We start from the raw sequence: 13,280 nt of genomic DNA, 5'->3' as shown, positions 1-13,280 counted from the left end.
TTATGCTCTATCCCTCACACTTTACTGTAAGTGCTCACTTATTGAATTTTATTTTTTTTAAGAGTTTATTTATTTGACAGAGAGAGAGCGAGAGGGCACAAGCAGGGAAAACTGCACAGAGATAGGGATAAGCACCCTTCCCGCTGAGCAGGGAGCCCAATGCAGGTCTTGATCCCAGGACCCCGGGATCATGACCTGAGCCAAAGGCAGATGCTTAACTGACTGAGCCTCCTGAGAACTCCTCATTTGTTGTACCTTAAAATTATCTTTCTGCCACAGGCAAGAGCCCTTTAGCTTTTGCTTGACCGCATTCTCAAAACTTGGCTGAGTTCTTAGTGGGTGCTCAAAACATTTGAAATGAATGAATCCTCAACTCCCTGAAATAGGTATCATCATTTCCCTTTTGAAGATAACACAACCTCCTCAGGTAAGTTGATATTTGTTCAAGGCCAAACGCTGGTAAGTGCATGGGACCAGGACTGCGTCCATTCATACTAACCCTAAAGTCTGCCATCTCTCTCTTTTGTCTACTAGCAACTGCTTTGATGAATCAATTTTTTTAAAAGATTTTATTTATTTATTTGATAGACAGAGATCACAAGCAGGCAGAGAGGCAGGCAGAGAGAGAGGAGGAAGCAGGCTCCCTGCTGAGCAGAGAGCCCGATGCGGGGCTCGATCCCAGGACCCTGAGATCATGACCTGAGCCGAAGGCAGAGGCTTAACCCACTGAACCACCCAGGCGCCCTTGATGAATAATTTTTAACTGATTTGACTCTACCTGAAAACACACACACAATGCCACCAGTGAAAGGAATAGGCCTATCTGCCGTGAGTACAGACCCTGCTGGACACCTGTGGTGGCCATATGAGGAAATGGCGTGGGCAACGGGAAACAGTTCAACTCTGTGCTTGGTCCCTGCTCTATAGGGTGGCTCTAGTGCTTCAACCTGTGACTGAGCTGGTAAATGATGTTCCTGGGAGGTTGCACTAGGTAATATGGTCCATATGCATGCCCTATAAAGGGTTTTTTGACATTTAGAAACTCTCAAAATGTGCTCTATCGTGTAAGCCCATGAAGAGTAGAAAGAATAGGAATCAATCCAGAAGGTCTTGTGGATCAGGATATCCATGTGTTCCCTCCTTTACCGGCTTTAGTCTCTTTTCAGATGGGCTCTTAAGGAGGCTGTCACGCCTCTAAACTTGACATCCTCTACTTCCTTCTCTGCATTATTTTTCTCCTTAGCATTAATCACCATCTAATTAATAATTCATTTTGCCAAAGATATTGATTTTGGTTTTTTGTTTTTTCTTTCCACTTGAATGTAAGTTCAACAAGGTCAGAGGGCAGAAATGTCTGTCTGTTTCATTCTCTGCCATTTCCTCAATGCCTAGGATAGGCCTTAGACAAAGTCGGTGCTCAGTAGTTATTGACTTACCTGTATTCATCACACTATCAACAATGTTTTGAAAGCCATCACTAAGTTCAAAGGGCAGTGATAGTACCAGTAATGAGGACAGGATGCTCCTTCCTGCCTGGAGGGGGAGAAAATCTATGGGATTTGATTTCAGCTGACATGACAATGTGTTGGTCCATTTGGGCAGCTGTAACAAATAATACCATAGACTAGGTAGCTTATAACAATAGAAATTTTTTTCTCACAGTTGTGGAGGCTGAAGTCCAAGATCAAGGTGCTGGCAAATTTGGTGTCTAGTTAGGGAAAGCTTCTGGCTCAGAGAAGGCCATTCTTTTTGCTATGTCTGCTCCTAATACTATCATCTTGGGGGTTAGGATTTCAACATATGAATTTTGGGGGGACACAAATATTTAAACCACAGCACTCAGCCCTCAAAGGGCTAACAAAAGACCTGTGAATATAAAGCAAGCTTATGATGGAGACTTCCACTTTCTTCACAAATAAAATCTGACCTGAAATATTTTTCCTCCTTTTCCAGACAAGTCATAGCTCTCTGCTTATAAGAATCAGTCTAAGTGCTACAAAAACAAATTCCACGGGACACTGTCAATGTCAGCTTGGTAGAAAGAAGACATCTGCCTTGGTTTCTAAAAGCCATGAAGTTGAGTTGAACTGGAGTTGAAGATACAGTCTTAGACCACAGCTCTTAGACCACAGGGAAAGAAAATTCCTCAAGGGAAGAAAATTCCCACCTTGTACCTTTTCTTTGGGGTCTCTTGTAGCCTAGATCATTAATTTTTAGCTGTAAGTCTGGTGTGGGAAAGTGTGTGGGTTTGGGTGGCAGAAGGTCTGCATAAAGCTGGTTCACCCTAGATTACCTAGGCTTATATTGCCAGAAGAGTAAGTGGTTATCATAAATTGTTACTGGATTTACGTGTGCACATGAAATGTGTCTGCTGGCATAATTAGTCTGTTGTGCTGGTGCTGAACCTCTGATTTCTATCCAGTCCTGAAAAAGTCATCTAAATCCTGAAATGATGAAAACCTTCATTTCCCAAATTATATATTTATCTATCTATTCCTTAAACACATACACACGCGCACACACACACACACACACACACACACACACACACAGCAAAATAAAACAGATGCCATCATTTCCAAGCCTTCCAGAAGACGAATTCTATTTCCCTAGTAACCATTTGTCAGTTTGAGCCTCCTCCTGCCATGCCAGGGTTCTGGGCTGGCTGCTCAGAGTCCTGGGGCACCCATCGTCAGGAGAAGAAGCCAGTGCAAGACCCCCACCTTCACTTGCACCTCATTCTTGGGGTGATAAGATGAAGGACGAATAGTTTGAGTACACATCATTGGCTGGACGCTGTTCTCTGTGCTTCACGTATTCTCTCATCAGTTCTTCACGATCATTCCAGGGTAGGGGTTAGATAATGTGCTTTTACAGGGAGGAAACTGAGGAAAGTAACTTCCCAAGGTCACATGGTCAAGAAACTAGAATATTCAACTAGCTCATCAGGCTCCAGAACTTGTGATCTAAACGTTGATATTAGGCTGCCTTCCATCCTTATTTTCACAAAATCCACATTCCTAACATCTCTTTTTAGAGGCACATTCCTTTATTAAAGGGGGATCTTGGCCAAAACATAAATATAATGAAGGGAGACGTGGAAGGGCTCTGACTGAAGTAGGACTGGGAGTGGGTGGGGTCTGTCTTGAGTCCTCCCTCCACTATCATAACTCCGCCCTCCCTGAATCCACGCTTCATCAGCTTCCGTTTCTCTTCCCTCTAGTTAAGTCCCTATTATTAGTCAATCCTCATTATTCATGGGCTCTGTATTTGCAAATTTGCCTAACTGCTAGCTGTTTTTGTAAACCCAGAATCTCTACCTGTGGGCTGTCATGGTATTTGTGGACGCGCACAGAGTACTGCAGACTTCTTCAATCAGCCTGGGCGTTCCCAGCTGAGGTGGAACATGTTGATGAGCTGCCTTCTCTTTTCAGGAACTGTAAACAAGCCTTTGGTGGTGGTGGGGGGGGGGGAGTAGGTCTTCTTAGTGCTGTTTTTTTCCAATTTTTGTGCCTTTTAAAAAAACATATATTTTAAAAATATAATATACATATTATATATAATATATATTTAATATATTATATAAAAAGTATATATATTTTATGTATATGTTATATAAAATATATACATGCTTGTTTATTTATTTGACAGCCAGTGAGCACAGGCAGGGGGAGCAGCAGACAGAGGGAGAGGGAGAAGCAGGCTTCCAGCTGAGCAGGGAGCCTGGCATGCAGCTGGATCCTAGGATCCTGAGATCATGACCTGACCCAAAGGCAGATGCTCAACTAACTGAGCCACCCAGGTGCCCCTCAGACTTTTGTGTTTTTTGTTGGTGATTGTGCTGTTTAAAGTACCCCCCAAAACAGTGCTGACATGCTAATGTTCCCGAGAGCAAGAAGCCTGTGATGTGCCTCACAGAGAAAACACGTGTTGAGTTTCATTCAGGCATGAGTTACAGCACTATAGGCTGTGAGGTCAGTGTTAATGAGACATATATAGAAAACATACATGTTAAGTTTGAGGAGTTCTTTATAGATCCTGGATATCAACCTTTTGTCTGTACTGTCATTTGCAAATATCGTCTCCCATTCCATGGGTTGCCTCTTTGTTTTTTTGACTGTTTCCTTTGCTATGCAGAAGATTTTGAACTTGAAGTCCCAAAAGTTCATCTTCGCTTTTGTTTCCTTTGCTTTTGGAGACATATCTTGAAAGAAGTTGCTGGGGCTGATATCGAAGAGGTTACTGCCTATATTCTACTCTAGGGTTCTGATGGATTCCTGTCTTACGTTGAGGTCTTTTATCCATTTTGAGTTTATCTTTGTGTACGGTGGAAGAGAATGGTCGAGTTTCATTCTTCTACATATAGCTGTCCAGTTTTCCCAGCACCATTTATTGAAGAGACTGTCTTTTTTCCACTGTATATTTTTTCCTGTTTTGTCGAAGATTATTTGCTCATAGAGTTGAGGGTCCATATCTGGGCTCTCTACTCTGTTCCACTGGTCTATATGTGTCTGTTTTTATGCCAGTACCATGCTGGTGATCACAGCTTTGTATTAAAGCTTGAAATCAGGTAATGTGATGCCCCCAGTTTTATTTTTGTTTTTCAACATTTCCTTAGCGATTCGGGGTCTCTTCTGATTCCATACAAACTCAACACACACAAAACAGACAATCATATAAAAACGTGGGCAGAAGATATGAACAGACACTTCTCCAATGAAGACATACAAATGGCTATCAGACACATGAAAAAATGTTCATCATCACTAGCCATCAGGCAGTTTCAAATTAAAGCCACATTGAGATACCACCTTACACCAGTTAGAATGGCCAAAATTAGCAAGACAGGAAACAACATGTGTCAGAGGGGATGTGGAAAAAGGGGAACCCTCTTCCACTGTTGGTGGGAATGCAAGTTGGTGCAGCCTCTTTAGAGAACAGTGTGGAGATTCTTCAAGAAATTAAAAATAGAACTTCCCTATGACCCTGCAATTGCACTCCTGGGTATTTACCCCAAAAATACAGATGTAGTGAAAAGAAGGGCCATCTGTACCCCAATGTTTATAGCAGCAATGGCCACATTCGCCAAACTGTGGAAAGAACCAAGATGCCCTTCAATGGACGAATGGTTAAGGAAGATGTGGTCCATACACACTATGGAGTATAATGCCTCTATCAGAAAGGACGAATACCCAACTTTTGTAGCAACATGGATGGGACTGGAAGAGATTATGCTGAGTGAAATAAGTCAAGCAGAGAGAGTCAATTATCATATGGTTTCATTTATGTGTGGAGCTTAACAAATAGCCTGGAGGACAAGGGGAGTTAGAGAGGAGAAGGGAGTTGAGGGGAATTGGAAGGGGAGGTGAACCATGAAAGACTATGGACTCTGAAAAACAATCTGAGGGTTTTGAAGGGGCAGGGGTGGGAGGTTGGAGGAACCAGGTGGTGGGTGCTGGAGAGGGCAGGGATTGCATGGAGCACTGGGTGTGGGGCAAAAACAAAGAATACTGCTACGCTGAAAATAAAAAAAAAATTTAAAAAAACCATACATGTTAAATAAGGTATGTTTAACAGAAGCACACATAAAACAAGGTTATGTATTGATTGACTAAAATGTTGTGACCAGACCAATTCCGTGTTTCCCCTAGAAGTCCCCAGCAATCTCTAATTCAGTTTTTGTGGCAACTTATGCAATGCAAATACCATGAATAATGAGAAATGACTGTAGTTATTTATTGAGAGCCTCCTACAGGCCAAATAATGTGCTAGAACCTCATTTAAACTAACTACTTCTCAACAACTCTAAAAACTAAGTATCATCTCTAATTTATAGATAGTAAAACTCAGGCCTAAATAATTGCAATGTCATTAAGCAGGAGGGAGGTAAGCCAAAGCTGGGTAGCATATGGTTCTGATGTTCTCTTTCCTTTTTCCTCAGTTCTTTTGTGGACAAATCCCAGGAGCCATCTTGTGCAGTTCAGTCATATTCATGTCCCTGACTCCCACTAGATTTCTTTTCCATTGAATTGAACACAGCACTCCCCAAAGCTTTTCTTCACTCTACAGCCACACAAATAGAAACCTTCCTATTGATTCTGGGATTTTTTTTTTTTTTTTGAGCCCAAGTGTTTTATTAAAAATGTTCCTCAGTGAGTTTCCCACCATGTTTCCTTGCCAGCCACCTTGTGAGGTTCCAGGTGGCTGGCTTGTGAGAATGGAGGTTACTATGTCTCCCTGTTCCACAGGTGCTGCGAGCTACCACCATGACACTGCCCTCTCATTCAGCTCTTCTGGGGTTGCCTGTCAACCTTTCTTTCTTTCCTTCAACTACCCTCCACTGTCCCCTTGCTTGCTGTCTATGATCTGCCTCCAACTGTTACTCCAGGAGAGCAACTGTCTCCTTGTGGGGGGGGGGGGCAGGGCCAGATCCTGGTATGGCAGCAGGTGAACAAGATGTGCTCCCAGACTGGGGTCTTAGACATGTGTCACTCTTGGCTTTGAATGATGTCTTTGTTACCAACAATCAGGTCCCCAAAGACTATGCTCTTGTCTCTCATCAGGATATCTCACTCTCAGACTGAGGCCCCAGCTGATTCTCCACCCAGTGGTACTTCTCATCCAATTCATACTTTATCAGAGGGCTGTTGCAGATGAAGGCTTCAGTGTCCAGCATGTTCATCTCCTGCATGGTTTCCAAGGCTTCAGAGATTGGCTCCAAGTCTAGGAAAAAGCCTTGGGTTTCAGTCATTTGCCACTTTGTCTGCTGGCTCCAGCCAAAGGGCTCAGTACTGCTCTTGGTTGAGGGAATCCAAGTTGCATTTCCAGTGCCACCTGTGGCTCCCCTAGGAGGCTGTAGGAGAAGCCCCACAGGAGGCTGGCCTTGAAGTTGGCCAGCATGACATCCATGTCCACCAGCACCCACACAGGCCATGGGTGCCAGGTCTGGGAGGCCATGGAGGCTGGGATGGGGGACTGGGCTAATTGTATAGAGAGCCATATGTTTGATGCTCCAGCCATATCCTCCTTCTCTTTTGTCCACATCTTCTTGCAGCTACTGGGATTTAAATCTCCAGGCAGAGCAAAAATACCCTTTAGTAGGAAAAAAGACAAGGAATGGAGATGGTATGGACTTAGAGAAGCAAGAGCAGAATAGATTAAGGTGAAGAGAGAACAGGCAGCATTACTGGTTCAGAAGATGCTGTGGGAGCAAAGGGATAGACCAAGAATGGGAGCCCAGAGGAGTAGACCCTGAGATGCACATGTAATCCATTATATTTTAAAATCATTTTCATGTCTAAATCTCATTTTCATATCACAGCCACTCTGTGTATGCAGAAGACACATTTTTTCTACTTTACTGATGAGAAAACTGAGGCATGAAAAGGTGTAGCAATTTACTCTAGGTCGCAAAATTCCCTTTTATTCCATGTTCAGAATGGACTATTTATAATCACACAGCAAAATTCAGAAATCACTTTCCTGAAATTTCAAATTTTAAGCCAGTATCATGAACAGTCTATTAATAAGGAAAGATATTTTCCCTTATTTTATACTTGAACCATATGGCTATTTCAATATTTTTTTACTTAACCACAGTTTCTCTAAATTTCATTGTTCATGTTGAAGCATTTGACTAAAATATAGCAAAACTACTGTGCCTTTCAAGGGGGTCAAAATGTTTTCTGTGGATGGAAACGTGTCATGTGAATAAAGATGAAAGGACCTTTGTTGTACTCCTCTTCTGGGAATCTTTTTAGGGATATTACTAAAGTCAAGAATAGATCAGAAATGAAGAAAAGATGGGAATAAAAGAATAGCTTTCATGGAAAATTGAAATCATTCCTTTTAAAGTTCACAATTTCCACCCTGATGATAGATCCCCAGCCTTGCAGGATGGGTTCTTCCTAGATATAAAGGTGACAGCCACGAGAGGATTTTGATGCAACTGTGATTGATGTCAGCAGGGCCAGGCAGTGATACTTTATTACAAATTTAATGGACATTTATTAAACTGATTCAATGGGAGCAGCCCTGGGCTAGATGGGGCTGAGAGATACAAAAGGAAGATGCAATCTATGAAGGTCTGGGGGACCAGTTAGGGATCGAAATTCCACTGATTTGAGTTGTTACACACTCATTCCATGCCAGGAACTCTTAACATCATCATTTTGTGTTTGCCTCTCACAAGCCCGGACTGGAACAGCATGATTCTCCCTCATGCAAGGTAAGAATATGTGGAGAGATTCGGTGACTTCCCCAGGGAAGCTCTTGTCATTCACCTAGACAGGAAATAGCGAGGGAATAACGGAGGCACAGCCTAAAGTTGGGACACATGTCTAAGATGCAGATTTATGCTTTCGTCCATGATACAGGAAGTCTATGCTTCATAGAGAAGACAAAACATGAACATTGCAGTTCTTTTTCAATAAGTGAAGTGGTTGTGGAAATATTTGCAAGGAGGAAACATCTTTTTAGTAGAGAAGAGTCCTTGGCTAGTTGACAGAACTTTTTCTTTCTTGGGTTAAATGTAGTCACTTCTATTATATCCTGAAGCATCTGGCTCTCCTGGTAAAGACATGTGAGCACTGCCACAGGCCTGGAATGTCTCAAGAGGGTAAGAATAGCCTACAATGAGAGAGGACTCTTGCTGTCTTCTGGTCACTGCAGTTGTCAAGAATGCTTTGCCTCAAAGGCAAACAGCTCAGGGCCGTCTCAGCTCAGAGACAGAAAACTGACCTCCCATTCCTGAGCTCGAAGCTTTCCATTTATATCTGCAGCTCTCACCTTTAAGTCTTTCGTAGAGAAGATACATTTATTCCTGCAAAGATTTGCCACCTTCTTGGAGAATAATACAGCCTTCCGACGTCTCCAGCAGCCTTGGGTCTGCAACACTCGGGAAAGATGGAACGTCTGGATCTGCTGGGATTCCTTCTTATCACCGTAAACTGCAACATGACCATTGTGGGTGAGTGTAAGGAAACAGCTCCAAAGCTCTTGTATTTTTGTTTTCATCACTTTGCCTGGCCTGTTTGTTGCTGGATGAAAGGGAGCTGTGTACTCAAGCTTTATGACTCCCCAGTCCCGCCACCATTTAAGGAAGTCTTGGATGTGTGTGTTCTCTCCTGGGGGCTTTCTCACTGATACTTGGGTGCTGAGCCCAAAGACTGAAGCAAGTGGAAGGAGTATCTTTGAGTAACTTTTCTCTGACTACCTGATCAGGAGAAGGAACAATGTAGTAAAAATTAATGAGAAATCAATGCCTTGATTACACTTCCTTTTTGTGCATCTTTTTCCTTGAACCTTAACTTGCAAGGATTAGTCATTTCTCTTGTGCAGTTTCAGCCAAATCCAAATTTTAGTTTATTTTTTAAAAAGAAAGTAATAAATATTTCTGAGTTTGAGGCAGATGTGTCAAATTTTTAGAGAAGTATGGATATCTTAGAAAAAAGACTTGAGAAGGGGCACCTGTGTGGCTCAGTCGGTTGAGCTCTGGTCACAATCCCTGGGGTTCTAGGATTGAGCTCCTGGGATCCTAGGATTGAGCTTCACATCAGGCTCCCTGCCCAACGGAGAGTCTGCTTCTCCTTCTGCCTTCCGCTCCCCCTGCTTGTGCTCTCTTACTATCTTGGTCTATCAAAATAATACAATAAAACATAAAAAAAAAAACCTTGAGAAAAGGATTACAATATGCCTATGATGTGGCTGAAATTTTTCTTACTCATCATTTTGTAGAATTTATTTATTTATTTATTTATTAAAGATCTTATTTATTTATTTGACAGACAGAGATCATAAGTAGGCAGAGAGGCAGGCAGAGATAGAGAGGAAGGGAAGCAGGCTCTCTGATTTGGGGCTCGATCCCAGGACCCTAAGATCATGACCTGGGCCGAAGGCAGAGGCTTAACCCACTGAGCCACCCAGGTGCCCCTATTTTGTAGAATTTAAACAAAATCAACTTGGTCTTACAAATTTGAGTCAATGACTTGATCACATAATGCTATTCTTTGAGCTTAACTGCCTTTATTTATGATAGGGTTTTTTCTGCTGTCAGGTGATGTTTTCTGTATCGTGTTACAAAATATTTACAGATTATTTTAACTGAGCCTTGGCCATGTTCCAAAAGAGTTAACCTGTAACATGAAAATAGGACTTTGATGTTATTTTGACTTCCTAGGTTAATCTAATTTATTCATAAATTAGATAAATTGAAGAAAGAGGAACATCATTATTTCATAATAACTGTAATAGAGGAAAATAAATTCTGAATCACTGAAAAATCTGAAAAGTTGAATGTCGTTAAGGAAATCTGATTTCAAGGACCATAAAGTAACAATTAAATAAAGATCTTCTGGACCAAAATAAAGATGACTGAACTATAATTAGTAGCTTGTATTTGCTACACACGGTTACACAAATGTGCTAACATTCTTTAGAAAGCTTATTATCTGCAGAGAGTAAGATCTTATTTACATCATTAATTTGCTTAGCTCAACTTTCTTTCTAGAACTTTCAGTCCAGGAAAGTCTGGACCAAAAGTCTGAACTAGTAGACTCAGATCAAACATCTTTGACTCTAATACTTCTTTAAAACCTGTCAGCCTCAAAGTATTTTACAAACAACTAGTTCCGCACAGTGTCTGACACATTGCACAGCCTCTGGAAATACTTGACAGATGAGTTAACTAGCACACACCCCCCCCCCCCCCCCCCCCCGCCCCCGCCATTGCCAGGATTAAAATACATGCTTATTGACTTCTCAGTTCTCCAATCTTACCCCTGTAAATACTTCAAAACTGTTGTTGGAAGGGAATATGTTTGTATGCTGGTGATGGTGCCTTCCTGCTTCCTCCTTTCTAGGGAAGATCTGGCTTATCTTCATGGTACTGCTGAGGATGGTGGTGATCATCTTGGCAGGCTCCCCCGTCTACCAGGATGAGCAGGAGAGGTTTGTGTGTAACACTCTGCAGCCGGGATGCGCCAATGTTTGCTACGACATCTTCTCCCCGGTGTCCCAGCTGCGGTTCTGGCTGATCCAGAGTGTGTCTGTCCTCCTCCCTTCTGCCATTTTCAGTGTCTACGTGCTCCACAGAGGTGCCGTGCTCGCCACCCGTGGACTCTGTGCGCCAGATGGCGGTCCCACCCGCCCTGAGCCCTGTGACCAGAGCCCTGGGGACAGGCACTCCCCTCCGCCCTGCAGGGCGCCCTCCCACCTGACAGTGCCGGATTTCTCCTCCAGCTACATCGTCCACCTCTTCCTTCGGGTGCTGACCGAGGCAGCTTTTGGTGCCTCGCATTACCTCCTCTTTGGATTCTTGGTTCCCAAGAGATTCTCTTGCACCCACGCTCCCTGCACCAGCGTGGTGGACTGTTATGTCTCCCGGCCCACGGAGAAGTCCATTATGATGCTTTTCATGTGGGCGGTCAGTGCGCTGTCCCTGTTGCTCAGTGTGGCTGACCTCATCTGCAGCGTTCGTGGGAGGACGAGTAGGGGCAGGGCCCCCGCCAAGGATCCCCTGGGCCACACCGCCGGCCGCCCGCTGTCCCGGAGCCTGGGCGCTAGGTCAGATCCAAAGGCCGGCAGTGGTGCGTGGGTGGAGGACAGGGCGCCCATCCACCCCGGCCTGTGGACTGGAGCGGAGGGTGCCGACAGCCCCAGTGGGAAGTCCGCTGTGTCGGGGCGGATGGGGCTTCCGGATGAAGATGAGAGCGAGGTGCTGTCCTCTGCCAGCGAGAAGCTGGCCACGGCTTGCAAAGAGCCTGGGAGTAGGGCACAGGCGGAGGCCTCTCAGGACCCCAGGGTCGAGGGTCCCACAAGGTCAGAGGAGCATCTCTTAGTGTCTCGGAGCCGGTTGGGCCGGCGCTATCCATCCGGTCAGCTACCGCCCCCCGACGGGCTCGCCAACTCCAGATCCAGAAAGTCTGAGTGGGTCTGAAGAGGGAGTGCCAGGCAGCCCCGGGGTGCCCTGTCCTGTCCAAACAGACACGTGGCCCACGAGGATGCAGACTCGCTTTAGCCTGTGTGAAAGCTAATCCTCTAGGTTCCGGGAGAACATCCGCAGGCAGAAAGGCGAGCAGACATGGGACCCATGGACGTCGTGGGACACTAACTTCCTCGAGACACAGATTGATTTAGATGACAATTTCTCTTGACAAAAGCACTTCACATTGTGCTTTTGACAATGTGACTGGAAGCTAAAATGATTAATTGGAGAGTGTTAGGGGATGGATGATGCCACGCTCTGTGCTTTATTTATTTATTTTTTTTGAACCATAGTATGTGCTTAATTTAAGTGTGTTGTCTTCCATTAATAGAGCTCATTAATGTTTTCATGTTTTCCGGTGAGTTATTATGAAGTATTATTTTTGTTTTTCTGTTTGGATAAAAGAGGCATCTGATATGCATGTTATCAATAAAGAGATACTAGTTTAACTTCTCCCCATGCCTTTAATAAAATTAATTGTGATGGAATTGTAGTATCATACCTCCCGTTGTTATAGGAGAAATGAGAAATATGGAAAATATGCCTCCTAAACAATGGGGTATTTGGGAGGAGGCCCCTTAGTTGGGTTTTGCTTGTGAGTATAAGGTGCCCAGGACCGCCGGATTCCCAGGTGCTTGATGTTCCTGTGTGTTTGCTAAGTGGCTGGTCCTTACTGACGTGAGGGAGCACATTTTTGTTTGCTTTATTTTTAATTTTTAATTGAACTCTACTTGACCTAGATGAGGCATTTGCGCCGTTGGTGAGGGGACGTAGAGTTGTTACATGTATTCCAGTCTGGGCTTCTTCTGTGTCCTTTAGACAGCCAGACAGCTAAGTTTGTTGGAGAGGCTTCATATTCCAGTGGAGCAGATGAGAAATGCTGTTAGTGTGTGGCCTCGCAGTCTGTGTTCCTGTTTTTTGGGAAACAGAAAACTGCCTCATGTCTGGAGATGAACTTCATAGAAGCACTTCCCTACACTTCTCAGTTGCTCTGGTTTGGGTCTAGGAGCTGCTCAAGTTAGAGGTGACTTTTGTGAGGGACTTAGGGTCGCCTTTAACTGTGACACAGATGGACACAGTGTAGCCGAAAGAGCTACTGTGGGGCAGGATAAACCTGCTTACCTTATCAAGAGAGGAGGAAGAGCCATCTGGGTACACTTAACACAAAATGGCTAAGGACAAGGAATTGCCATTCACTCCAGCAAATAATAAAAAGGTGAACCGATGCACTCATGAACCCAATGGCCACTTGTAGGAGTTCTGAAGAACTTCGACAATGAAACGTCTGCCAGGATGC

General features: G+C 43.9%; 1 protein-coding gene and 1 pseudogene across 1 annotated transcript; one reads left to right on the top strand and one right to left on the bottom strand.

Annotated features, from left to right (window-relative positions):
• Positions 1 to 6,330: 6,330 nt before the first annotated feature.
• LOC116593621 lies at positions 6,331 to 7,044 on the bottom strand (annotated as a pseudogene).
• Positions 7,045 to 7,292: 248 nt separating this feature from the next.
• Positions 7,293 to 12,432, top strand: GJD4 (gap junction protein delta 4). The gene is made up of 2 exons (XM_032349293.1): positions 7,293 to 8,968; positions 10,860 to 12,432. The coding sequence occupies exons 1-2, from the start codon at positions 8,905 to 8,907 to the stop codon at positions 11,933 to 11,935; spliced, it is 1,140 nt and encodes a 379-aa protein (XP_032205184.1). The 5' UTR covers positions 7,293 to 8,904; the 3' UTR covers positions 11,936 to 12,432.
• The last annotated feature ends 848 nt before the right edge of the window (positions 12,433 to 13,280 follow it).

Source organism: Mustela erminea, chromosome 6, assembly GCF_009829155.1.
Source record: "Mustela erminea isolate mMusErm1 chromosome 6, mMusErm1.Pri, whole genome shotgun sequence".
Lineage (NCBI taxonomy): Eukaryota > Metazoa > Chordata > Mammalia > Carnivora > Mustelidae > Mustela > Mustela erminea.
Note: the sequence above shows the minus strand (reverse complement) of the source record. Positions and strands in the feature narration are given on the sequence as shown.